This window comes from Platalea leucorodia (assembly GCF_965183815.1).
Source record: "Platalea leucorodia genome assembly, chromosome: 3".
Taxonomy (NCBI): Eukaryota; Metazoa; Chordata; class Aves; order Pelecaniformes; family Threskiornithidae; genus Platalea; species Platalea leucorodia.
Window position 1 is genome coordinate 70,826,004 of NC_138825.1, and position 27,129 is coordinate 70,853,132.

Below are 27,129 nucleotides of genomic sequence, written 5' to 3' on the forward strand. Positions count from 1 at the left end.
CTTGTGTGAGTATAGTTACATACAGGAGAAGCAGAGAATGCTAGCCTGCGTAACAGGGTGTATCTTGGAGGATATACCCTGGCTAAATGTAACCCTGGTGGATATATCCCTCTGGCTGAAACAAAAACAACCTCCTTGGCTGATGCCATCCAATTCTTGGCTTCGACTGAAGTCCAGATTAAAAAGAAGTATGTCTGGATCACAGCTTGCTATTTAGACATTTGCAGGCATTTATTTGTTCAACTCGATAGAAATGCAGATAATAGAAGGAATTTTCCAGACAGTCTTTCAATATAGCTCTACCACTGAAGGCAATGTAAGTTGCACTTGAAAAGCTATAATTTGGCCACGTCGGTGCTCTTTCCGCTGCTTCACTAAGTGCTTGGGTCTGGGACTTGCCACATTTCCAGTGCTTTTGCTTTCAGCACTTTTGGTTTTAAGTGATTCCCGTGTTATAATTTCAGTCATCCAACTACTGCATGTTCCATCCCACTTGTGACCACTCTCCTGATACCTGCTTTCAAAGGAACTGATGTACGGTGTTCAGTAGCACGCTGGCAATGTTCATTCAGTACAGTGCCTTTGCCATTCCCACAACCATCAGAAACTAATTAGGCATACATATCATGGTTAACATTTTTGGTTATTTTTTCTCTATGTGTTTTCTTTGCATTTCTACAGTTGTAATATTTCACACACAGCATGAAAACAACATTCATTTTACAGTAGGCTTCTTTGCAGACCAGCAAAAACAAAACTGGTAGAATACCTAGGTAGGATGTTCCTCCAGCAGAACAAGAAAGCTGGGGCTGACAGATGACAAGTGAATTATCTAAAGCAATATTTTCTTGTTGAAAGCTGTAGTGGTAAGCAGATAAAAGCTAGTCTTTGGCTTTTGGAAAATAAGGAAGGAAAGCAACTAATTTTATCTAGACAGTTACAGTCCTGTTCTTCATTGACATTGTCATAGTTCCTCTTGCTGGGCATGAAAGGGACTTCCAAGAGGTTTTATTCTTAGACCAATGTGACAACTCACCTTCTTGAGATTGCTGTTTCCCCAGAGGGAACTTACATGACGGTGTTAAACTGGATACTTATCCTTGGAGATGCTATGTGCTCCATACAGGAAATGGACCACAAGGGACTACATGTGCTTAGCTACCTATTTCTGTCTTCAGACAACTTAAGTTCACCACTTCAATTTTACTAACAATATGTTCACTTCACTCACAGCCCGTCTCCCCCGGTCATTTCAATTTCTTCAGGCTGACAAGTGAGAACCAACAGAAATTATGAGATCACATCCAGACACTACTGAGGGCCCCAGTCTGAGACAATTAACGTTGGCCTCTGGGTGCACCTTCACTTTAGTTTGGATCAGGAGCACACCTTTGAACAGAGTTCACTGATCATCCCCACTTACTGTGCTTTTATTCATGGTGCAGAGTGCCCTTGGAGAGTGCTCTTTCAGATGCAACGCAGTTGGCAGCTGCACTTCAAGGGTACATCTAATGTCCTCCAACTGCTAATGAAATGCACAGCAGTCACATCAGCTCCTCAGCACCAACTCTCTTGTTAAAGAAGGCACTCCTATTAGGCTGCAGTACCTGTTAATGTAGACATAAGCTCAGACAGTTAACTCCAGGAGAGAATTAAAGCACAGAAACTAATTGGAAGGAGACACCAGCCTTCTTAGGGATGGATCTTTGGTTTCCATCGCATCCCTTTTCTGCTGGCTAGCTGAGCTGGACTCTGAGGATCCCTTCCGTAGGCTCCAGTTCTTCCCTGGATGCAGGCTGAGACCTGCATCTACCGCAGGGTTCAGGATCCATCAAGTGACATGGCTTCTAGGAGCCAGCAACCATTTAATACCCAGAGAAAGTGTGCTACGTGGCAGTACTGCTACAAAGAAGTAGCAGTACTTCCTTCAAAAACTACTTACCTTCAAAAACTATAAGATAAATCCTAGGATATTTAAGAAATGACCTTGTTTATATGCCTCAAGTTTAATTGTAGATAAATGAAAAGCTTTTTACTCCACTAGGTGGTGTAATTTGTCTTTCTGTCAAATGTGTCCTTACAAATATTCCCCCTAATCCTTCATTCAAGATGGGGCCACAAAATATCATACGAAAAGTGAAACGGGAATCTGGTCTACAGGAGTCGGGTTATCCTTCTTTGGTGTTTCTTATGATTCCTTAAAAAAGCTTCTGTCGGGAAAGGATAACTTACCTTTAGAATATTCCTAGATCCATGAAGGAATGAAGCAGGAACCTGAAACAAAAATATAATGGTCACCCTCTATTTCCCCTTACACCCAGGTGCCATCTAAGCTGTTCATGTGATTCATCTCAAGTTTTTTACAGTGTAACATTCCTAGAAGCTCTCACCTTGGTTTATGTCAGAGTTACAAGACGATGCAGTCAAACATACCCCTGGATCTTTCTTGGCCAGTTATGCTTGCACTTGTGTGAGTATAGTTACATACAGGAGAAGCAGAGAATGCTAGCCTGCGTAACAGGGTGTATCTTGGAGGATATACCCTGGCTAAATGTAACCCTGGTGGATATATCCCTCTGGCTGAAACAAAAACAACCTCCTTGGCTGATGCCATCCAATTCTTGGCTTCGACTGAAGTCCAGATTAAAAAGAAGTATGTCTGGATCACAGCTTGCTATTTAGACATTTGCAGGCATTTATTTGTTCATGCTCACTAAGTAACATCTACTGACACACATACATTAAAAAAAAAAAAAAAAAGAAATCCAGGAAGCAAGATGCCCAACAACCCATCAGCAGCTTACCACTCTTCCTAGGGTTCTGTAGCTACTAATCTGCTACGTGGCTCAGGTCTCCCTAAAGTTCAGCAATAAAGTAGTCCTTAATGGGAGAATACAACTGGATAATTTTTATAGCATTTCCAGGATGTCTTGTAGGTATTAAGCTTAAACAGAAACAAACCAGAATGAGAAAAGAGACAGTTTTTCAAAGCACAAGACTGAACTGAACAAAACCCATCTGGTGAATTGGAGGAAGCTCAGCTATCCTATCAGCTGCAACTGCTCTTATGCTATCCGCCCACAACTTTGCCTGCTTGCCCTTGGAGAACAGATACTGGTAACACAGGCATTTTTTAACGAACAAACCCATGACAAACCCAATCAAGAAACATATCCAACACAGAGGGAATCATCAGCTTTCAGCCCTGAAACTTTCTGGTACTTCCTCATAGTCACAGTCTGCACAGAACCCACATTAATTCAGGTTATTTACAGATCCAGATACATTGAAGATTAGCCAGAGCAGATAGCTCTGAAGAGTCTACATGCCCACCGTACCCTGTCCAAGCACAGAATTTAAAATACAGGACTGCCTACTGTGCATTATTAATGGCATTTCTAAACATTAGTGTCACTAGAGGATTTCTTTCTGAATGCAAATTTAGCAAACCAACCATTTCCTCTCTGGACGATTGATGCGTAACAGATTTGAGGTATCTGCATCTACAGTTGTGAGTACTACATACTTAGAAAATTTGTCCGGAAATATTCTGCTAAGTATTTCAAGCTTGGGTGGAAACAAAACCAGAAAATTCCTCAACAGCTACAGTAAAGGCTTTAGTCTCATGAAAATAAACAGTTAGCAACTGGATTTGTCTCATAACCACTTCTACAGCTCCAGTTACTCTGGAATAATATTGTGTCTAGAGAAGGGTCTGTATGGTACTGCATTGACCAAAGGTTCCAGAAGTATAGCTCTTGATGTGACAGAAAAATGGGTAAAGGTTCTTCTTGGTTATACGCACTAGATAAACGGCCTTCTTAATATTATCATCTTGTGCACACATTTAATCACAAGAAGAGGAAGAAGTGGTCTGTGCAATTGTAAATTACATACATGTAATAATCTTCACACTAAGTATTATACTGCTCTTCGAAAAAAGAAATCTGAGAAACACCATGACAAGTGTATGTTGACCTGTGCTGCACAGAGAATGTATATGCTATGTCTATTAGTGATTTTGATCAATTTAAACCTGATTTACGGTCTGCTGCAAAATCTCCTACCAGAAGACTGCTTGATAGCACTACCAATGTACATAGCTCTATCATAAGAAAAAAGCACTTTGTGCTGGGAAACACACACATTCTGAAAAAAAGACATTAAGTATTTACAGGATGGAGGTTTGTGATCTAATAAGTCACTTTCATGCTGTCGTTAGAATATGCCCCTAAACAGAGGTTGGTTTAAGGGGTTAAGAAAGAAAAGGAAACTTGGCACAGAGAGATACCTAATACTGGCATCGCATCAACAACATAACTGCACTCCACTCTCAGCAAATGTGAGTTTTGCACATTTCACTTCGCAAATTGTGACAGCAGATGGTTGAAACCTGCCCCCATACAAATCCCATGCCTGAAACGGCATTGCCTACGTTTACACACCCTGAGAAAAGAGACTTGGATTTCCAAAGAACTGAGTAACTTCTATCCCGCATACTGGGAGCCTGTTACAGAGGGCACAGGACACTTGAAACAGCAAAGCACCTGGTCACTATTACGTAGCCAATAAACTTTTATTTAGATGTGGAAGGAAAACATGTTTACAAGAAGAAAGATCTAGGAAGATTTATTGCTCCCCTGAAATTCGGAAAAGTCCCGCAGGCTCCCTGTCAGCATGTCAGTGCTTGAGCAAAAGGATGAGCAGGTTCTTTAGATCACAAGCTAAAGTCGGTATCAGCATAAATTGCACGGAGACTTCACCTCCACGTTGCTTCTCGATTGATACAATCTGTGTATGAGGAGTAATCCAAATATTGGATTGCACATATTTGGCAGGTCTTGCACCCCTCTTCACAGACAATGGTTTTGTCATAACTCACAATGAAGTTACTGTAATACTTCTCGAACAGTGTGCTGTCTGGCACAGACAACTGCTTGGCCATTTCATATAGGCTTTCTGGCTTCAAGTCTTCAATGCCGTAAGCTTTAGTCAGGATGTATTCTAATTTCCAGTTCGATTCATTTTTTTTGTTGGCGTCTCTGAGGTCCAAATAAAACTGCCAAAGATCCTACAGTTAAAAAAAAAAAAGAAAGAAAAAATAGGCACGGCTGTATTGCTTTCTTCCCTGCTTCATTAAGTCTCTAGAGTGATATATTGATTAGGAAGCTGTCACTCCTCATTATTCACAACTGAATAGAAGGTCACGTCCTACCCCAAGAGCTGGGCTTACACCCAAAGCTGGTACTTGCAGTGCAGTAATGGTGGGGGGATGGGGAGGAGAAGAAAAAGGAGCCACAAAAGGCAGCAGTGGCACTGTTAGAGGTGTTTCCTGGCCAAATTGTAAACCAAACTCCACTGTCCTCATGCCTGCTTTAGGAATGGGGCAAAAGGGCAAGATCCAGAAGTTTCTTTTCTCTGGGCACTGCTTGAGGGGCAGAGTGGGTAGAAAAAGAACAGCCCAGGGAGAATTCAAGGGAAAGGGAGAGATAGAGATGCGGGAGTGAATTCTGCACAAGAAAGGCACAGCCTGTATTAGCATAGGTCTCCAGAGAGAAACCTCAGTTCCAGTCAAGCTGCAGAATGCATTGTCACTGAACTCAGAGAGGTCACAATTTTACCCTGAATTACAGAGAGAATATCTGAGTCATTCGGAGCCAAAATAATTATACAGGATTCCCTTCATCTCCAAAAAACACATGAGACTCCAGAGGTATTCTACTTTTTTTCCTTCTAAATTTATCTACAATTTCCTATAAAAAGTATAAACTCTATATAGGAAGGTGCATGATTATGAAAGACATCACATGGTGAAAAGTGCTTTTCTTCCTCTGCTCTTCTACACCCTTTAGCAGCATTTCATGGGCTGCATCCCAAAGCTCAGGCAATCGCCAGCGAACAACACTGGTATGTAAACAAGCCCAGGATTTAGGTGAACCTTTTCCACCAAGCCCAGGATTTAGGTGAACCTTTTTCACCATTGCAGAGCTCCCTGCAAATAGTTTTCGGATTCTGCTCAGAAAATTTCTGCCTGTCTTTGATTCTATGTTGTAAGAATATTCCATAGGGAACAGGCAGTACTGGGTAGTCCTGCAGGCACAGGAAGCCTGACCAAGTTACCTTTCAGATTTCCTTTCCTTCGCCCAGGAAGAAAAATAAGAGTAATGATCAAAGTTCCACCAATCGCCATAATACTACAACAGCTGACATCTCGCTATAATTTTTAATGACGCTATATTTAAAGTCTTAAACAATGCTTTAAAATCTTTACTTACCAGCAAGCTATAATCAAGAAGATCATATTGATACAATCTGACGCCAGGGTTATTGGACTCCATTTGCCATACGCTCTTCACTGGGGTTACAGCAGGTGCGACAAACAAGGAATTTACTGGCTTTTCTGCAGGAAAAGGGAAGGTGAGGGAACAGTTTCCTTTCAATCAGTTTCTTTCTCAAACAAATACTTTTATAGAGAACCAACACAGAAAGAACCAGAGTGAGTGGCTTAGGTACATTAGCATTTTTTTCCCTGTATTAGCTATATCACTGTGATCTCCTTCTGTACTTCCACCGGATATACCAAAATCTGAGTAAACTACCACAATACACATTCCACTGTGCACCAGTTAAGCTCGCCTATACTAGAGGCTTCCCACCAATTCAACCACCTGTGCAAAATAGTCTTGCCTATATGTAAGGTCTCTGTATTTTGCATATGTCTACTGAAGAAATATTCAAAACTTCTGATTGCTGCCTCCATGCTATATTTTACATGTTGCTTTATGCATTTATGATGTTATTAGAAACACCAGGGTATCATCACCTGACCCTGACTTCACTCATCTGAACTAGCCCAGCACCTAGTATATGAACACCAATCTTTACAGCAACTGAAACATGAGGATGTACACGGGTTTTAATTAGACAGAATATGCAGGTAAGTATATTGAGAGGTTCTCTGTGGAACAGAAAAGAAGCCCTATCTATTCCTTTCTCTGACAACATCACAGCAGTGAAATCACAAGGCCAGTCTCCACATATGAGCAGAAGCTTTGAAAGCTTGGAAATCAGTAGATTCTTCTGGAGAAGATAAAACTGAGCTCTGCATCTCACTACACTGATGTTGGCTACAGTATTACATTTATCTTGAATTCTCTGGAATTTCGTCAAGAGGAAAATGGCATGAATAGAAGACAGCCTAAAACTGTACAGATAAACACAAACTGCATTTAGCTACATGCAATTTCACTGTTTAAATTTTCTCAAAAGATACAAAATTATTAAAATAATTTGGAAGCAGTTGCACATGCAAACTGTAATGACAAGGCACCAAGATCAGTCTGTCCTTGGTGAAATTTGCAGTAGAGGTGATGATTTCATGCACAAATGGGACAAGGTACAAAAATATGTAGGTATAAGACTGCCTTGAGTAGCATTGTAAAAAAAATATAAAAAGCCAGTTCTTTCACTAGGGCTGGATTCCTTTTTACTGGAGATTAATTCCATGATAATGCCATGTAAAAAGGTAAGTGATTTAGAATACTGTTACCTCAGTCAGCATTTTGGGCATGGCTTTTATGAGTTCATATAAAACATACATAAAGAGCCAGTTAATATTTGGGTATTTTACATAAACCAAAGCAATGGACCTCTCACTATTCTATGGTACAGACACAAATATTTAACCAGTTACTTGTTAGAGTTCTTTTGTTAAGAGATGTTAGAGTGCTCCATACGGCCATGCCCATGGGATTTCAAAGCAATAAACAAAACTTTCAAAGCTGGGTGCTTTTCTTGAAGGGAAATTAGCTGATCTAAGAGATGCAACAGGCAGAGACTTTCTTTCCCCTGCCTCCTGCTTACCCTTATCTTAATTAACTTTGAAGCAGCAGGGAACTCAGCGGAGAGGCACAGTAATGATGCAGGAAACACAAGAACATAGAGCATGTCTAGTTGGCCTGAGAACATTCCCTTTGACACATTACACAATAGCAACTGGCTAGTATAATTTGCCCATGTCACTGAGAGAGCGGAAAGACTAGAAATTCTTGTCTAGGCGTAAGCATTCATTAAAAAAAACTGGGGAGTCTCTTCTGACTCCAACAAAAAAAGACAGTCTGCCTTGCAAGGTTCTCTTTGGAAAAAAAATTGGGAGTTTGTGAGGCTTGAACTCTTGTAGGTAAATAGCAGTATTTCCCAATTTCCTTTTTCAATTATTTATAACAGAGGCTGACTAATAAGAACATGCAAGAAAGTATTAATTTGCTTTTAATCAAGAAGAAAAAGATTAAAGATTCAACAAGCATCATTACCTTCTTCATCCAGGAGGACCATGATACTATCTCTATGGGTATGTCCAAAAAACTGCCCCGCAATAACACTACTGTATTTGCGAAAAATCTTTACCAGTCTCTCATTGTAATACTCCCTGATAGCTGTAGTATTCCTTGCATATGGCAAGTATCCTATTGGCACATGTCCTATTATATATACCTAAGGAATTAAGATACAGAAAGCACAATTAGCACCTTCATTTGAAACTTATATTTTTAGCTGTAACTTAGCATTATTATGAAACTGTGGTAACTACTTCTCTCTTAGAAATGGCATTCTGAAAGCTAGAAATCACAACAGTTTTGTTATACAAAATACAAACAGTAAGAATGTTTAAATTCATAATAAGAAAAAATAAATAGATTTTTTTTTTTTAGTGAATCCAGTATATTCTTGGGAACAAAGTTCTAATAAGTCAATGTGTGATTTTAGGCCAAAGGAAAATTTGATCAATTATTCCTAATGAAAAAATAAATTCCTAGGGCAAGACTTACGATTTGGCATCTCAAGGGGACAGTAAGAAAAACTTGTGTTAGAATATTACAGAGCCTGCATGGTCAGAAAGTCACCAGAAACATGGAAGAACTAGGTAAAACCCCTCTGAGGTCAAGACTTGGTTCCAGCTGCACACACCAACTAATATGCTGCAGGGTTTTATGAGGAAGAGAAATCTCTCCTTTCCCCCGACTGTAATATAATATTTTTAAAATTACAACACCATAGCGAAATGTAAACATGTTTCAAATTAAACACTTTTTCTGGTCAGATGATGACTCAATCTCTGCTCCAATCAATCAAACACAGGACAATAATTTATAACCTCACTTCAAAACCCGAGTATTATAAGACAATTTATTATAACACTCAAATCATAGCAATTGCTGCAGCTTGGCTAAGTTTTGTGGTTGACAACCTCCTTTCTAATTTCTATTTTTGATACTTGTAATCACATGAAAATGAAATATGCTAGCTTTTGTCTCAGGCCAAGGGTGCACATTTTAAAATTAAAGGCTATGAGTAAAAAGAGTAACAAAAGTGAAAGTATTAAGTATTCTCATCCTGGCTTCTATAGTATTTTACATAGTAGGAAAGAAAAGGTATTTTACTGTGTAATTTGAGAAACTGCATTCAACTACTTTATTAATTGTAGTATAATGTGCATATTCAAGGAAGAATTATTAAAAAGATTAAATTTTGATTTTGCAGTGTCTTTGGCAGCATTAATGTTCTTCTAGTATCATGCTTATGTTTTCCTTGTCTCTACTTCTTACTTTTTTTTTTTCTTTTCAAAGTTTAAACAAATAACACTGACAGGTTCTGTTCACAGCCCCTACCTTTTCCTTCTTTTGTGAAGAGGTTTCCAGTATTCCCTCCAGCCAGGCAAACTGGTTGGCTGGGTCAGTGATATTCACAGTTACACTGTTGGGGCTGTAATATAAATTTGTGTTCAGACTGATTATCCTGAGTGGTTGACAACTATCACTGGATTCAAACAGCTGTGTGTAGAAGCCACCTGTGAAAATAAGACCAACATCATCTGAAAAATGAAAGGCTTCAAAGCACAACTTCAGAATGAAAGTACAGCACTGACAAAGTACCCAGCCTTGCTCTTTCTAATAAAATGGAATATGGCATGTTTATTCAAGCCATGCATCACCTTATCACAACAGAACATCTTAAGAATCTGTTTTTAGCAACATTTTAGGAGAAGCTGACACTGTATTTTTTTATGAATTCTTGCCTGTAATTGCCTTTGTGTTTATTTGACAGTTTTCAGATGGAATTATCCCAGTGACATGCCAAGAAGTGCCCTGTAACATTTTTTCCACATTGAGAGATGCAGTAATTGTTAACAAGTCCACATTTCTTGAAATACTGCAAACATCTAGGTTTCTCCAGGAAGAACTGTTTGAGTTAAGTAGCCTTGTACTTTGAAAGTCATTTAACTTCAGACTGGAACGTGATGAAAAGCAAAGATCACGTTTTTCAACCCAAGCTCCTAAAACTCTCCATGGCATACAAAGCTTCTTCAATGGATGCAATTTCATAGTTCATGGACTTCAGTGGAGCCATGGCAACAGAGCTATAACAATATACCTTAACTGAAGGTCTGCCCCTTTGAGTTTTGTTTTTCCTATTAGAGTTTCTACTTCCACTCTTACCCAGAGTTCCTTCTCATTCAGGACACAAAACCACAAATTAAACTTCCAAATCCCTAATGTTTGAGTGGATTGGAAATTGGGTTGAATTTTTCAGTCCTTTGCTAAAAAGAAAAATCTTAATTAGGATATCAATATTTTCCCGGTTTAGTAAGTTGGACACAAATATGATGCAATTAACAGTATAATCACCAAGACTATGTGCTATCATAACTTGAACAAATATGTGCCCATTCAATACACTCTGAAATACATATAGTATCAAAACAGAAACAGTTCATTGATTTTTTACAGCCAAATTTAAGTTTTCTTGTGCATCATGTGCCTTTATCTAAAAAGTATTATGAGGTCTTGAAGGCAATATTTCACATGCTTTGCTACAAAGCCAATAATACTGTGCATATTACAAGAAGCAATAATTATTGCATCAGAAGAGAATAAATGTACCCTGAAGATAAGCATTGCATTTCAAAAAGACAAGTAACTTCTTCCAGGAGAAGCATTACAGATAATCCATTGTGCTGATTCATCCTACAAGGTTTAGCTAAACAAACGGGACAAATCTATAGAAACATTAGTTCTCTAAGCCCTAGCTTTACAATGCGTTACTGGCATATTTTACCTTTTCTGAAGGTATTGATTGCTTCATCTGTTAGCCAAGGTTTCCAGAAATCTGCTACAGCATTGTAAACTTCACTGGTAGTTACAGGAAGCTGATCCTGTGAGAGAGCAGAACCTGCCTAAGTTTTAGCGTTCAGACACACAGATGAAAAAATCACTATATTATCCCACCTGACCTCTGGCATAACATGTAAGTGTATCCAGTCAGCACCCGGAGGAATTCAAGAAAGGAAAAAAACTTCTGAACATCCAGTATTGCTGATCAGGAACAAATGCCTGAACTGAGAACTGACTGCACGGCCTTGTTAATGCACTGATAAACTAATGCCAGAAATATTTCAAGCCTTAGGAGCACAGCGGACTAGAAAACCATACATTCTGCAAAATTAATAAATATATAAACTGAAGATTCAAAGTCTAAAAAGAAAGTCCCTTGGAGGAAAGCTTGAACATAAGCTTCTTTTATAGAAGGTGAATTTTTCAAGTAACTCGGGGTTCATAGCAGCTCCTCAAAACTCCACTACAGCCCTCAGAAACATTCTGGTGAAATTCACAAATATTTCCATGATATCCTGTAGTTCTAGTAACAAAGCATTTAAAACGTAGAAGAAAAGTTTTGTCAAAGTTTTCTCCCACCGGCTCTAATTAGGACTGTAGCACTCTTCAGTCTGAGCCAAGCAATGCCCAAGCGCCACAGCCTGATAAGAGCCATGCTCTCATCTAACCCTGACAGGAAGATCCCAGCCTGCCCTTGCCTTTCCTAAAATATCTGCTTGGATTCTTGGTGCTAGAAGAAAAAAACAGAGGTTGAAAAACAGCAACAGTATTACAGTGCATGTTTTCTCAAACATAAAATTTGACCTTTCTAAGATCTCTGAAACTAAACCTACGTTATTAGAGGCTTAGGCACTAAGTCTCTGTCTAGGAGTAGTGCAATCAGAAGTCTGTTCAGACATTTGTTGCTTGCAGTGCACAGAAACCAGTTATTAAGAAAGCTTTGAGCCATACTAGTTCAGCCAGAGCTAACAGTTGCTAACAGCCATAGCAAAACCTGATCTCAGATAAGAGGCCACGTTACGGACTGAAGGTGGTTTGGTCCCAGGCAAGTCAGCGCTCTGTGAACTTGGGGATTAGACAGCAGTTCGGGAATTTGTTTTAAGCAGGGGCAAGGATGTGAAACAAATAAGACCATGCAGAAAGACCGAGGTCACAATATACGATCTGAAAGGTACCCCAATGCTTGATTAATCTGAGTAGTATTTTTAATAGGCTCTGCAAGAAAAATCACCCAAGACCATTAAATTGTTAAGACGGACAGGTCAGAACAGAATAGAGAGCAATAAAATTCTCCGGTGCATGGTGAGCACGCCGCTTTCACACTTGCTCTGGAACAGCCTACAGTGTGTGGCTTGCTCCACGTTGCTTCCAGTCTACGGGACATTTGCCAAGCATGTCCATAGGAAACCCAGAAATGTCATCAACAGCCAAAAAAAAAAAAAAAATCCAACAGCCTGAAATGACCCCATAGTGGGGAATTTCTGATCCCGTGGTCTTTTTCAAACAGTAACAGAAAAGTGTGTCAGCTCCGCAGATTGGTGAAGCCTGCCATTTGAAAGCAAAGTATCACAGAAACACCCCTGTGTGGTTTTGTGCAGAGAGAACTACAACAGTTATTCCAATCAGCAGCCAGCTTCAAAATACTATTTGCTGCCCATCTGCCCCTCCTGACCATCTTTTTTCTATCTTCAGATTTAATTTCACAAACAAAACTCATATTTGTTGGAAAAGTCACTACATTCTTTGTCTACAAGGTTATTGTATACAGTTTTTTTCTTCTATATCAAAGGAGACTGCTGAATGACAACTATTTGCTGTTAAGACTTTAAAAAAAAAAAAAAAAAAAAAAATGAAAACAAAACACTGAGTAAGACTTCAGTTAAGGTGTTATTTATCAAAATACTTTACCAGTGGTTTCTGGTGAACCAACCTGGCCCCCTGTCAGTGCATTTGACCAGCTGACGCTGTCTTACCAGAGTAAGAACACAAGAGAGTGAAGTCCCAGCTTGGTTTGTGCACGCACATTTCCAAGATATGTTTAGCTCTTATTTTGTCTCTCACATTTCCCTTTCCCCTCTCTGAGCACCTCTGTTACTCCCTGATTTGGGAATGATACAGGCAATGACACAATCACCTACTACACCAAGATATACCCTGATAGGCCTAATGAATAACACAGAAAGCTGGAATATTAAGTCTTTGGGGGTGTGAAGGAGTGTTACCAAATTCCCATTAAGCATTTCAAACAAAATATTTTAGTTGACCTGCTCCACATCTCCTCCGATCCCCTCAGATCCAATGACAGAATTTGTTTCTCTAGTCCTGTGTGCTGCCAGATCAACCCGCAATATGCTTTAAAGGGCACATGAAGCAACTGTTTACTTTTGAGCTATGCCAAGAACAATATTCGCAGAACACTGAAAGCAAAAAAGCACTGTCCTCAGCTGCAATGGCACGCATATGCAGTAAATCATCAATGCAAATATTTCTAAGTGTTCAATAAGGAAAGAAAAAAAGACATATTTTTAATAAGAGTGGGAGAACTATGGGAACATTACAAAAATTCTGCCATTAGTCTGATAAAAAAAACCCAGTAATCTCAGCAAATAGATTTCCAGTAGGCCTTGAATCTTACCACGGGCTCACAGATCCATTAAGGATGTCATTTCTGTTAGATTAAGTTATTGTACACGCATGCATGACTTACAGAGCATGAAAAAAATAAGTGTTTATTTACTATGATGACACCTGATGATTCTAAGCCATGAGGAACAATTAGCAGTAAATTTGCATGACCTCAGGCAATGTGCAGATTTTACCTGGCATCAACGTTTGCTCGGGTAACTTAACACAGAGAAAGAGATGTACTTTCTGTTCTTGATTGGAACTATTTATAATTTTAAATGCTAATTGGAGAATTGTGGAATACTGTTTTCAGAATAGTAGTTACACAAATTTAACTCTTATTTTTCACACCTGCTTTCTGAGGGATTAGGAACACACTCAATATGATTCATAAACAATTTTCTAACTTGTTTTACCTGTGGCCAGTAGTCATGATTGCCCAAGGCTGGGAAAACCTGAAGATCTGGAAAGAAATTACGAATTGTAGAACTCATATTGCCAATGATGCTAATGACCAACTTTGTGGAGAGTTCTTTTACAGGAACATGAGGAGGGCTATCTCTGAAAAAGGAAAAGGCTTTATTAAGAAAGGCTTATTAGCAACATAAGGAGAGGCAAAAAATTCTGCACACACATCTACATTCTAGCATGTAATGCTACTATAGACTCTTTAATTAAAATCATAGAGTTGCCTGAAAGGCTCTCTGCAAAGGCTTTTTTTTTAAAAAAAAAACAAACAAGTAGACTAATATTTATCCTATGATTCACATTTATCATAACTAAGATTTCTTAGAAACTAAATTAATTCAACTGCATCATTTTGAGCTGCTGTGCAGTTTGGGTTATAAATTTTCCGTCATCTGCACAACCTTGTCAGTTTATTTTTCCCCTTTTAACAACATCCCGTTGAAAATGAAGTACAATAAGGTAAGTGAAATAAATGAATCACTTGTCTTTACATATTCATATTTCTTAACACCCTTCCCCCAGCAAAATGAAGAGACATACCATATATAACCTTTCCAGCAAAAAAGACCCTGTTATTGATAAACAAACTAGTTCTCACAAACACTCGAAGATACTAATCTCTTTGATAAATTATAGAATCATAGAATCATTTAGGTTGGAAAAGACCTTTAAGATCATCAAGTCCAGCCGTTAACCTAACACTGCCAAGTCCACCTCTAAACCATGTCCCTAAGCACCACTTCTACCCATCTTTTAAATACCTCCAGGGATGGAGACTCAACCACTTCCCTGGGCAATCTGCTCCAATGCTTGATAACCTTTTTGGTAAAGAAATTTTTCCTAATATCCAATCTAAACCTGCCCTGGAGCAACTTGAGGCCATTTCCTCTTGTCCTATCACTTGCTACTCGGGAGAAGAGACCAACCCCCACCTCGCTACAACCTCCTTTCAGGTAATTGTAGGGAGCAATAAGGTCTCCCCTCAGCCTCCTCTTCTCCAGGCTAAACAACCCCAGCTCCCTCAGCCGTGCCTCATAAGACTTGTGCTCCAGACCCTTCACCAGCTTCCTTGCCCTTCTCTGGACACGCTCCAGCACCTCGATGTCCTTCTTGTAGTGAGGGGCCCAAAACTGAACACAGTACTCGAGGTGAGGCCTCACCAGTGCCGAGTACAGGGGCACTATCACCTCCCTGGTCCTGCTGGCCACGCTATTTCTGATACAAGCCAGGATGCCATTGGCCCTCTTGGCCACCTGGGCACACTGCTGGCTCATGTTCAGCTGGCTGTTAACCAACACCCCCAGGTCCTTTTCCGCCAGGCAGCTCTCCAGCCACTCCTCCCCCAGCCTGTAGCGTTGCATGGGGTTGTTGTGACCCAAGTGCAGGACCCGGCACTTGGCCTTGTTGAACCTCATACAGCTGGGCTCGACCCACTGATCCAGCCTGTCCAGATCCCTCTGTAGGCCCTTCCTTCCCTCCAGCAGATCAACACTCCCCCCAACTTGGTGTTGTCTGCAAACTTAGTGAGGGTGCATTTGATCCCCTCATCCAGATCACTGATAAAGATATTAAACAACACTGGCCCCCAATACTGAGCCCTGGAAAACACCACTTGCGACCAGCCACCAACTGGATTTAACTCCATTCACCACCACTCTTTGAGCCCGGCCATCCAGCTAGTTTTTTACCCAGTGAAGAGCACGCCCATCCAAGCCATAAGCAGTTTCTCCAGGGGAACGCTGTGGGAAACCATGTCAAAGGCTTTACTAAAGTCCAGGTAGACAACATCCACAGCCTTTCTGTCATCCACTGAGCAGGTGACCTTGTCATAGTCAAGCAGAACCAGGCTTTCATAAACCCATGCTGACTGAGCCTGATCACCCGGTTGTCCTGTACGTGCCACCTGATGGCACTTAGGTCGTTCTGCTCCATAAACCTTCCCTGGCACCGAGGTCAGGCCAACAGGCCTGTAGTTCCCCGGATCCTCCTTCCAGCCCTTCTTGTGGATGGGCATCACATTTACTAACCTCCAGTCAACTGGGACCTCCCCAGTTAGCCAGGACTGTTGATAGATGATGGAAAGTAGCTTGGTGAGCACCTCCGCCAGCTCTCTCAGTACCCTTGGGTGGATCCCATCTGGCCCCATGGACTTGTGCGTGCCTAGGTGGTGTAGCAGGTCGCTAACCATTTCCCCTTGGATTATGGGGGCTTCATTCTGCTCCCCATTCCTGCATTCCAGCTCAGGGGGCTGGGTACCCCAAGAACAACTGGTCTGACTATTAAAGACTTAGGCAAAGAAGGCATTAAGTACCTCAGCCTTTTTCCTTGTCCTCTGTCACTATGTTTCCTCCTGCATCCAGTAAAGGATGGAGATTCTCCTTAGTTCTCCTTTTGTTGCTAATGTATTTGTAGAAACATTTTTTGTTGTCTTTTACAGCAGTAGCCAGTTTAAGTTCCAGCTGGGCTTTGGCCCTCCTAGTCCTCTCCCTGCACAACCTCACAACATCCTTATAGTCCTCCTGAGTTGTCTCCTCCTTCTTCCAAAGGTCATAAACTCTCCTTTTTTTCCTGAGTTCCAGCCAAAGCTCTCTGTTCAGCCAGGCTGGTGGTCTTCTCTGCTGGCTCATCTTTTGGCACATGGGGATGGCCTGCCCCCGCACCTTTAAGATTTCCTTCTTGAAGAATGTCCAGCCTTCCTGGACTCCTTTGCCCTCCAGAACTGCCTCCCAAGGGACTCTGTCAACCAGAGCAGGTCAAAGTGTGCCCTCCGAAAGTCCAAGGTAGCAGTTCTGCTGACCCCCTCTCCTTACTTCTCCAAGAATCAAAAACTCTATCATTTCATGATCACTATGCCTAAGACGGCCTCCAACCATCACATCACCCACGAGGCCTTCTCCATTCACAAGCAAGAGGTCCAGCAGGCGCCTCCCCTAGTTGGCTCCCTCACCAGCTGTGTCAGGAAGTTATCTTCCACACGCTCCAGGAACCTCCTCTCTGCTGTACTGTATTTCCATCAGGCATCAGGTAAGTTGAAGTCCCCCACGAGAACAGGGGCTAGCAATCGTGAGACTTCTCCCAGTTGCTTACAGAATTGATTATTATCCATTGATGTATACCATAAAAAATTATGTGATGGTAGAATGGAGAATTTTGCTACGGCAGAAGGGTAAATTAATGCTATCTTTTATGAATACCTAGAAAGTAACAGGGCATGGTACTATCGAGCTACTCATATGCCTCCCTTTCACACTTCTTTCTCTAGTCCCACTGCTAAGGCCCACAAAGCCACACAAATAACACCTGTGAAAGAGAGAGTAGTATTATGCCCATTTTCTAATACGGAACATTGGCACAGAAAAGGTAAATGTTTTACTCAACAGGGGACTGCACACATCCAAAATACTGCAATGAGGGACTGTGAAACCACACTTTCTTTAGAAGCACATGCCGCTACGAGCGATAGTAATGAAGAGAGCGACAGCAGCATCTACAACACTGTTATCCTCTCCCCACTAGCCCCTGATCTAGAATTCATACAGCTACCGAACCTGAATGGTAACTTTATACACTTTAAAAAAAAATAAATAAGCTATAGTGTTGCTTGATTCTAGTTGCCTCTTAGAGAACCAAATAAAATATAGTCAAAGGGTATCTTCTAAAACGGGATGCACTTTAATGACCTTAAGACCTACAAAATCCAATACCTCCCATAATAATTCATTCCAGTCAGTTATTCCCTTGACCTTTCTTTTTGCTTTTTCCACTTCCCACCCTCCCTGCACTGTTTCCATTAACTTACACTAATACAGCCATGTGGTAAATGTCCCAATGAACAGTCCAACAACATCCAGAAATGATTAGAGATCGAAATCTGTTCCTGAGGCCTTATATTCTCACTCAGTCTCCTACTTATTAGCCATTTGGACAACTAAAGAGACTGTTTAAAAGTAGCATTTGTGAGACACTAAACTCAGATCTGCTGGTGCAAATATAAGCTTGTGAATTACTGCACTACATAGTTATCCAGCTGTTAAAAGCTTTAACTGCAGAGGGACTTGAACACTTACCCTGTCCAAATCATGAATGAAACCTGCTGTTTTGAATCTTTCATGAAAGCAAATGCTGACAAAATAAGTTGATATGGAGAATCACACAAAAAGTCTCCAAAAGGGCCTGGGTTGGAGGCATTGGCTCCTTTGGAAGAAGAACAAACTTTGGTGCGATCAGGGGTAATGTGGTAAGTCGGATCTAAATGTAGGTCAGATACATGCCAGAACTGCCCTGTTTTCAGAAAACAAAGATTAAAGAAAAGGCATTATTTGCAGTTGAACTGGATACACATGGGTAATGCCAAGTTTGCTCCAGTTTGTCTACTGCTATTCCTCTTTCAAGTTTTGAAAAGGAGAATAAATTTAGCAAATTGTTGATTAGCCTGTCTGATAAGTGTGGGCGAGTTCTGCATTCCTGACAAGAGTCCTTCATGTAGTCCGCTTAGAAAAACTGAAAACAGAAGCAGAGGCATAGGTTTAAGCTATTCAGCAGAAAAAAAATGGAAGTTGGTAGGGACTGGAAAATCAGCTCCTTTTCATTAATAGCAATCTGGAAGCTGGAGAGTAGAGGAGGCGATAGAAGGACTTCCCCGCTCCACCACCTGAAAAGAGAGGGAGTTGCATTTTAATCATTTTTCCAGATCTTCCCTGGTTGGAAGCTACTATAAAAGATCACGGTCTATAAAGAAAGGCAAGAAACAGCATGTATGCAAAAATTTCAAAGCTCCTCTTCTCCCCAGCAGACGCAGTAGCAAAGAGACTGGGCTTCTCACCAGAGAGAGGTGTGTCAGCCTTACCTACTCACTGCTTTCCAGGCTGACACATTCTTAGCCACTGCTACATAGCACTGCACGGAAAAAGGAGCTGAGAAGTACAGGAATATGGTGAACAAGATGCATTAAGCTTGTTATTAGACTACCAGCCTTCAAGTTTCATGTAAAACAAGAGTAATTTCTTCACGTCAGTTTCCTAGCACTCGGGAAAGCCACATGAGTGTCTGGGGTTGTGGTTGTGAAATCCGGAGAGATACAAACTGGTTTTTCCCAAAGTCACATGCCCGCTCCGTGGCAGAGGAGGCACCCTGCGCCTGGACCCCGTGGAGTTTTATGTCAGGAAGCAAAGACCAGCAGCGATCTTCACCATCTGCAACGCTGAGACTCCTAGCAACAGGAGACACCGCTGCGGCTTTGGTCCGAGGCACGTATGAGTCACAGGGAATGAAAATCCTCTGGAAACCACTGCGGAGCACTCACCTGCGTACGCTGCCGTACCGCGGATCGCGCCGGGCAGAGCATGTGTGTGTGTGCTGACAGCACAGAAACCAAATTTAATGTTCGCAGTGCGTGCCTCAGGACGCCACGCCACAGGCAAGGCAGGGCTCACCTTACCTGCCCCCGTCCTGGCTGACTAAATACGAACCCCACTGACCCCTCCCGTACCTGGACAGCCATGTATTTACTTATCTAAAAGTCACATGAAGTTGCAGCCAGTTGGGACCGGGCGTACCACTGCAGCAGCCTACGTAAGGGGAGCACTGAGACGGGGAGGGAAAGGAGGCGCCGGAGGGGAGCAGGCACCCCGGGTCTCCCCCGCCGCCGGGCCCCCGCGCCGGCAGCACCGAGGGGCGGCCGGCGCCCCCCGGCCGGGCCTCCCTCAGCCGGGGAGGCACCGCGGGCCGCGGCTGCCGCCCGGGGCCGGGCTGCCCCTCACCCGCCTCCCCCGTCCTCCACGGGCGGCCCCGGCCGGGCCCCTGCCCACCGTCCCCTGCGCGGGGGCGGCCCCGCTCAGCCGCTGCTCCCCCGGCGGACTCACCCACGGCGGAGCGGGGCTGCGGGCCGGCCGGCGCCGCCTCCAGCGCGGAGCAGAGCAGCGCCAGGCCGAGGGCCAAGCGGGCGGCGCGTCCCCCCCGCAGCTCCATGGTGGCCGTGCCGGGAGCGCCCTGCTCCGCCGACGGCCGCTCATGTGACCGCCCCGGCGCGGAGGAAAGGGGCGAGTCCGGGGCGGCTTCTGCAAGCCCCGGCCCTCCGCTGCCTCCCCGGGGCTGCCGGAAGCCGCCTCCGCGCCCCGCCCGCACGACCGGGGGCCGAAAGCCGCCCCTGGCCGGGGCCCCCCGCTCGCTGCCGGGCGCCGGGGGCCGGCGGAGCCGCCGGCCCTGCCAGGGGTCGGGGTGACCTTCAGGAGGTGCCAGCCCCGGGTCAGCACTGAGGCGCTGAGGACCTCGCAGGAGCCAGCCTGGCCGCGGGCAGGGCTAACTTCACGGTACCGGCAGGTTTGAGGCGGCCTCGAAGGAAGGTGAGGCGGGCGGCGGAGTCCCTTCCCCGCTCGGCAGGTGGCCCGTGGCGCCCGGCGGGCCGGTCCCGTCCAGCCCCGGGCTCCCAGCAAGGGGTTACGGCTCTCCGAAGCGGCGGGGACCTGCGGCTGAAAATCCGTCCTCCCCCCAGAGCTCGGGCGCCGTACGGGAGTCACCGGCGTCTTCTGGGAGGAAGGTTTCTCACGCTATACATGTAAAAATGCATCCTGGTTACTTAACATGCTTTAATTTTTTTTTTAAAAAAGCTGATGGAATATGCCATCAAGTACACCTTTAATACAGCCTAAGGAACATGCTGAGGTGCATTGTAAATACAAGTCTCCATTGCTAAGGCTTTATGGTAGCGGAGCTGCTCTTTACTGCTGAAGTCAGAGCAGTTTCCGCTGAGGAAGCGGACTCGGTGTCAGTTTTAGGAGCAGACCAGAGTAATGATGTCACGGACCCCATCGCTTCCCCCAAACGTCCTGCTGCTCTTCAGATCTGCTTTCCAGGGCTTTGCAAAGCCATTTTAGCAGCAGCTGGAAGTCCCGTGTGTCAGTATTTTCCTCGTTTTTTCACTCCTCTGAGCAGTGCCGCAGGCACTTCGCAGGTACCACTTTGCGTTTTTCTCTCCCTTATTTAATTTGACATTAATATTGTTCATCTTTAGAATAGCAAAAGACTTCACCAATACACTTCATGATGGTTTCACGTGACTTACGGAACATATGTATGTAGGGAAAAGTAACCTTTGTTTAAAAGTGACTGTAGTAAATATTTACCGTTCAGGGTTTATTTGTAAACCAAGTCTTAATCTGTCTCTGCATTCCTTTCCTCATATTTAATACAAATGACTTGTCATGAAGACGAATGCCAGTACTGGGGACCCACGTCTGTTTTCCGCAGTGACGACGAAAAAGCAGCTGCTCCCACCTTTCTGAGAAGGGGTGGCTGGGAAGGACAGTCGTGGCAAATGCACCCGTGGGCAAACAGGCAGCAGCCGAGGGGAGACAGATGAAAGCTGTATTAGGTACTGAAGCTGAGGATTAAATGAGCTAATAAACTGAAGGGCAGAAGATGCTGTTTAAAGATAACTTGCACTATAGCAGCTGAAGCAGCCCAAAACAGAGACTGCAACTCCCCATACCACTGGAATAAGTTGTACTTTTCATTTCTCTGATGAAAAAAATGAGCTCCTAAATTTTAAAAACAATCAATATCCACCAAATAAAATATTTATAATGGTTCACAATTAAGGACTCTTAGTGTTCCCCACAAGAGAAAACAGACTTGGATGTTCCTCTCAGGCAGCCTCTTTGTGAAAAAGTAAAGCTAACAACATTAAATTTTGTATTGGTGTTGGTTGGGTGCCATAGTTGTGTGTGAACTTTTATCAGATGAGGTGAGCTACCCAAGTTATCCTTGCTACCCAGGGAAGCAAGAAGCCACTTCCCATGATGCCAGGTAGCAGATCTGAAGGATGGCACAGCGCAGTATTAGGCCCAGGGTTTTGGTGGGCAGGAGGCCCCTCCAGCACCGCCCTCCGCAGCCGCACCCCCACCCCGGAGTACTGACCAGCTGAAGTCACAGCTCAGCTTCCTTCGAAAGCTGGTAGGTAGCTACACACCCCTCCATGTGGTCCACCGAGTCAGTGTGTCAGAAAACATGAACTCTCCAAACAATCTCCTCCGTGCTGCCAGCAACCTGTTTCAATTTTCCTAAGAATCTGAAGCGTAAGGCAGTTTTTCCCACCCTGGTCTTTTAGGGAATATTCTTCAGGAATAAGGTTTTAATTTCTCTCTTTTAAGCAGCATTTTATTTTAAATTGCTTACAGTGCAAACTGTTATCTCCCATACATATTAGCTATGAAACTACAGCTCAGGGAGGGGAATCTCAGAAGGTTTGTCTTGTACTGTTTTCCCTTTGTTTTCCTCCCACCTCCGTGGAGACTCATGAAAGATAAGCTTTGTAATTTAGGTTCCCCCAGTCCTGCCCTTTATCATGTTGGTCTGTTCCTCCCATCCTGTGAAATGCTTCAATCTTTGCACTTTGATTTACTTCAATCTTTTGTATATTAGCAAAAAAGCCCACCAAAACACATGAAAAACCTCTCGTAACTATTAAACCCAAAACTACAGGATTCCCCCTGACATGGAAGGCTGTCTATTGGCCTTAGCATACACTGGATAGCAAGTTCCCAGCAAACAGAGGAGCTGAAACTGGCTTGAGCCTCTCGCTTCTCTGCCTACATACATGAAGACAGGGGCTTTAGATTTCTCCAGCAAAAAGAAGCCACTGAAGTAGAGTGAAAGAAAGTTTTCATTTCCCATATACTCTCATTCATCACACGGAGAGTCTGCTGCAGCATTGTATACCACGTGCTTTTCTGTTTAACTCAGAAAAAGGAACTTTCGACAACTCCCTCCAGAACACTGGAATATTAGCCAATTAAATGCAAAAGGAGCACAGGTTTAAAACACTTTTTACTTTGTTTGATCTGCATTCCAAAACAATTCAAATATGTTCCATCTACTGTAAAAAAACAAAAAAACAAACAAAAAAAAAACCCAAAAAAAAAGAGAGAGGCAAGTGTTTCAGAAATTTAATGCCAAGTTTAACCTGTTTCACTATACAGCACAAGCTTGCCAATTTGATGGCATAAAGTTTTTTTAAAAAACACCCCCCCAAAACTCTTTATTAACCTTTCATGCCAGAAACGTGCAATTTAGCTATGTTCGATTATGGACGGTACATTAATCCATCCAGCAGAAGTAACATCTGGACAGAGGTCAGGTAAACTCTACGCTTTCTCATAGTGGCGAACAGCAACCACATCACCAAAGGTGAGAGTCTGCAAGTCCAAGGAAAAGACAGACACGTTAGATGCTGGAGCATTTTCTGTAATGACTTAACATATTAAGAAGCCTATGCTAGAGCAAGGTTGATTCACATTATGTAATTTATACCTAGTTAGTCTAGATTATTGATATTTTAAATGAACAAGAGGCAAAACCTCGAAATTATGGATCCCATAATAAACATAACTTTCTCCTTGCTACTTTCAACCCAAGAAGCACAGAATGCACATGTAGAAGGCAACTGAAGTGAGACTAGAAATGACTGTTTAATTTTTCTCATTTCGTGAATGTAATTTCTTAAATATAGCACTGTTTTAATACAAATTTAACACTTATTTTCCCAAAGCTGATCACACTGCAAAATGTGCCATCTAAAATCCAAGTCCTCTATACCCATATTCTATACCATTATGCATAGGCATATACTTAAGGAGACCCTTGTATTAAAATAAATGCATTTTGTGCACTCATGGTGCTAGAACTACGGAATATTTTAGTTACTAGAGTTGTGCGGAACACTAACTACAGTGTGTGAGCTTTGGAGGTGTTTCCTGAAGTGGAACAGGGCATCTCACCATGTTCAAATTCCAAACGAAAAGGTTTTCTGTATATGCATGCAGCTGTTTCCAAAACCAAAGCATGTATTTTCCCTTGAATCGCTTGTCACGTTGTGTTGCGCTGACTGTATGCTTTAAAGTTTTAATTATTTGAAAGTATCCATCCATACAGATACTCTCTGAAGTACTTAGAGAACAAGCTAACTGGTTTTCTCCAACAGCCAAGTCACATAGTATACCTAAAGAGGTTTCATTTTTGAAAGTTACATCTCTGTGCCAAAAATAAGCATGAGAAGTGCCACCCTGGACATTAGATATAGTAACTTACATCATTTATTCACCCCATACTCCTGTTTTTGAAAAGTCAGGAAAAGAATGTGAATTTAAAACAAGACTTTTCTTCACACAATTGCTGTTTATCGTTGTTTTTAACAAGACGGGAGGAATAAACCCTTTATTATTAAATATGAAAATGCTATTACCTCCTGCAATATTGTAGTTTTATTATCCTAGGGAAATATTTGTTCTATGGAATTAAATATTATGCGTGCATATATAAAACAAGTTTTTAAAGAAATCTAAATTAGCACTGGCAACAGATAATTGCATATATACTCAAGAACTCTGTATTACAATTTCCAGGTTACCAGGACCTTTTTTTTTTTTTGCTTGGGCATTTACACGGACTCTAGAAAGAATGTATACACTCTGGATATCCACTGGCTGGCCTGCCTAAAACCATTAGCAATTTTTCAGTTGTCAGTAAATCAAGGCAAAACAAAACTAAATATTTGAAAAATCTCTGCTAGCTTCCCCCACCAACTGCTTTAAGGTTTTGTGTGTAAGTAACACTATCTGATCATAAAGCTTGAGATAAATGTAAGTGAGGAGCGTTAGCTGTGTATCTGAATGCTCGGTGAGCTGTATACTTACCATTACCATTTTGCCATCCTTTATTTCTCTCACAAAGTTTGTCTCCTTGCCGTCCCACTTCTGTACGTGCACTAGCTTGTCTCCGTCCAGGGTCACAACTGACTGTGAGATACCAAGAAACACAAAGACATTAATTTATTTGAGGTATTTGGGATTCTGCTCACACATTCAGCGTGCACTATTCTATTGAATTCTCTTCAATAGATGGATGTGGATCTAGAATGATAAAGTAGTCCCAGCCATTTTAAAGCCAAGCCCATGAATCATCCTCGTTTTAAGCATGAACTCCATACAACACTTGTTTGTGTCAAAGGATGAAAAAAGTTGTTTCCTTTGAGTTCCAGCCTCACAAGAACCACCGTTTCAGATGTGCTTTGGGATAACATTTAGGTTAAGCCCCCAAAGATGCAAGGAAGAAGGCATTTCCCCATTTTGACTGGAAAAAGTTACACCAAATGATACTTGCATTGAAAGAAAAGTGGGCAGCTAACACAATTCTTCGACACTGGAAGGCAGAGAGGGGGCTGGCGACACAACACATTGCTCCAGACAAGACATGGCGTAAGCGGGCAAGTAAGATGCAATCTTGTCCTTTTTTCCTGTCCTTCACAGTGCTACAACTGGCGGTAGCAGAGGTTACTTTTTTTTTTCCTTTGACCCTACCAAAGATACAGCCGCGGGAGTGGGAAGGAAGGGGAGAAAAAAGAAGCCATTGCAGCCCCAGAGTTCACTTACTTTGCAGTTTCTGTCATCGGGGGTAGTTTCATCAAATTCCTCTCCAAGTTTAAAGCTGATTTCTGTGTTTTTGAAAGTGCTCTGAGTCCTGATCACGACTTTGTCCCCCTCGCTGCTGATAATCACAGTGGGTTTAGTCACGTTCCCCACCTGCCGCGTTGCGAACCCCACTCCTGGACCACCACGGGAAAAAGAGAAATCCATCAGACATTCGGGTTCTTACACCTTTTTTTGCCACACATCCAGGTACAGAAACCTCTTCCCCCGCTCTCCAGCTTTAAGCTATCACAGTGAAACGCTACTTTCTGCTTGGCTTGTGCCCTCATAGCCACCCACAGTGGCCGCAGGTGCCCCCCCAGGTGCAGCTCTGTGTCCTCCCTCGCCTCCGAGCGCGGTGACGAGGTGACAGAGTGACGAGGTGACTGACGAGGAACCTGAGGCCCGAGCGGCGCCGCGGAACGGGTGACCACCGCCGCCGCTGCGGATTTCAGTTCCCTACCACTCCAGCACCACCATTTCTTTGCGATTTGTTTCCAGTTCACCGGCAGGCAGCCTGTGCCCGTCCCTCACAGGCTCCCCCTCAGCCGGGGGCCCCTCCCGCGGCCCCTCCCGGCGGGACGGCTCTCGCTCCAGCCCACCCCGGCCCGCCGCCGGAACGACCCGCACCAATTCACTCTGTCGACAGAGGCGCGGCCGCCCCAACCTCCCCCGCCTCTGCCAACGCCTCTCCTACACCCCTGGCAGTGGGGGGGGGCTTTTGAAGTTTTTAATTTTTTTTTTTTTTTTGTAAGGATGGTGCAAAATTCCAGCTGTCCTAAGCGTGCCGCTGCCGCCCGGCCGTACCTACCCAGCGCCTTCATGTACTCGTCGAAGTTGTGGCTGTCCACCAGCTTCCAGGTGGCGCAGAAAGCCTCGACCATGGCGGCCGGCTGCGGGGGCCGAGCGCGGTGCCGGGGGGTGCCGGGGAGCGCCGCTGCCGCCGCGCCGCCCCGCATTTAAAGCCGGCGCCCGGCGGGGGGCCGGGAGGCGGGGGGCAGCCGCGGTCCGCCCCCGCCGCCCGGGATGGCAGCGGCGGGACGGCGCCTCCCCGCCCCGCCGCCGGCGGGGAAGGGGCGCGGGGGCCGGGGCAGGGCCGCCCCGGGCCGCGGGGCGCCGAGGGGGAAGCGGGGGGGGAGGGGGCCGCCTCCGCCGGCGGCGCGGCGGCGTGTGCGGAGCCTCCCGGCGGCGGGGCCCGCCCGGTTGTCCCGGTTAAAGCAACAGGGGCAAAAAGAGAAGCGGACACCAAACGGGAAGCGCTACGGAACAAAGACACGGGATCGCAAGGCTACTGCAGACACCGTCCCCGGAGGCTGTGCCGTGAAGATTTCCAAGCCCGGTTTGGTACCGGCCAAGTACGGACGCCTTCCCCTGCCAACACATGGCATCTGCGCGGGCGCTCTCCG

At 43.7% G+C, this 27,129-nt stretch overlaps 2 protein-coding genes across 2 annotated transcripts; both read right to left on the bottom strand.

The window, feature by feature from the left end:
• Positions 1–4,618: 4,618 nt before the first annotated feature.
• Positions 4,619–20,231, bottom strand: SMPDL3A (sphingomyelin phosphodiesterase acid like 3A; the record flags this gene model as incomplete). The annotated part of the gene is made up of 8 exons (XM_082305903.1): positions 4,619–5,071; positions 6,276–6,400; positions 8,313–8,493; positions 9,669–9,847; positions 11,116–11,212; positions 14,213–14,357; positions 18,332–18,545; positions 20,126–20,231. The coding sequence occupies 8 exons, from the start codon at positions 20,229–20,231 to the stop codon at positions 4,760–4,762; spliced, it is 1,359 nt and encodes a 452-aa protein (XP_082162029.1). The 3' UTR covers positions 4,619–4,759.
• A 2,960-nt stretch (positions 20,232–23,191) lies between these two features.
• On the bottom strand, positions 23,192–26,635 carry FABP7 (fatty acid binding protein 7). The gene is made up of 4 exons (XM_082306273.1): positions 26,535–26,635; positions 25,688–25,860; positions 24,953–25,054; positions 23,192–23,455 (listed from the first exon to the last, which is right to left on the bottom strand). The coding sequence occupies exons 1-4, from the start codon at positions 26,605–26,607 to the stop codon at positions 23,405–23,407; spliced, it is 399 nt and encodes a 132-aa protein (XP_082162399.1). The 5' UTR covers positions 26,608–26,635; the 3' UTR covers positions 23,192–23,404.
• Positions 26,636–27,129: the final 494 nt, after the last annotated feature.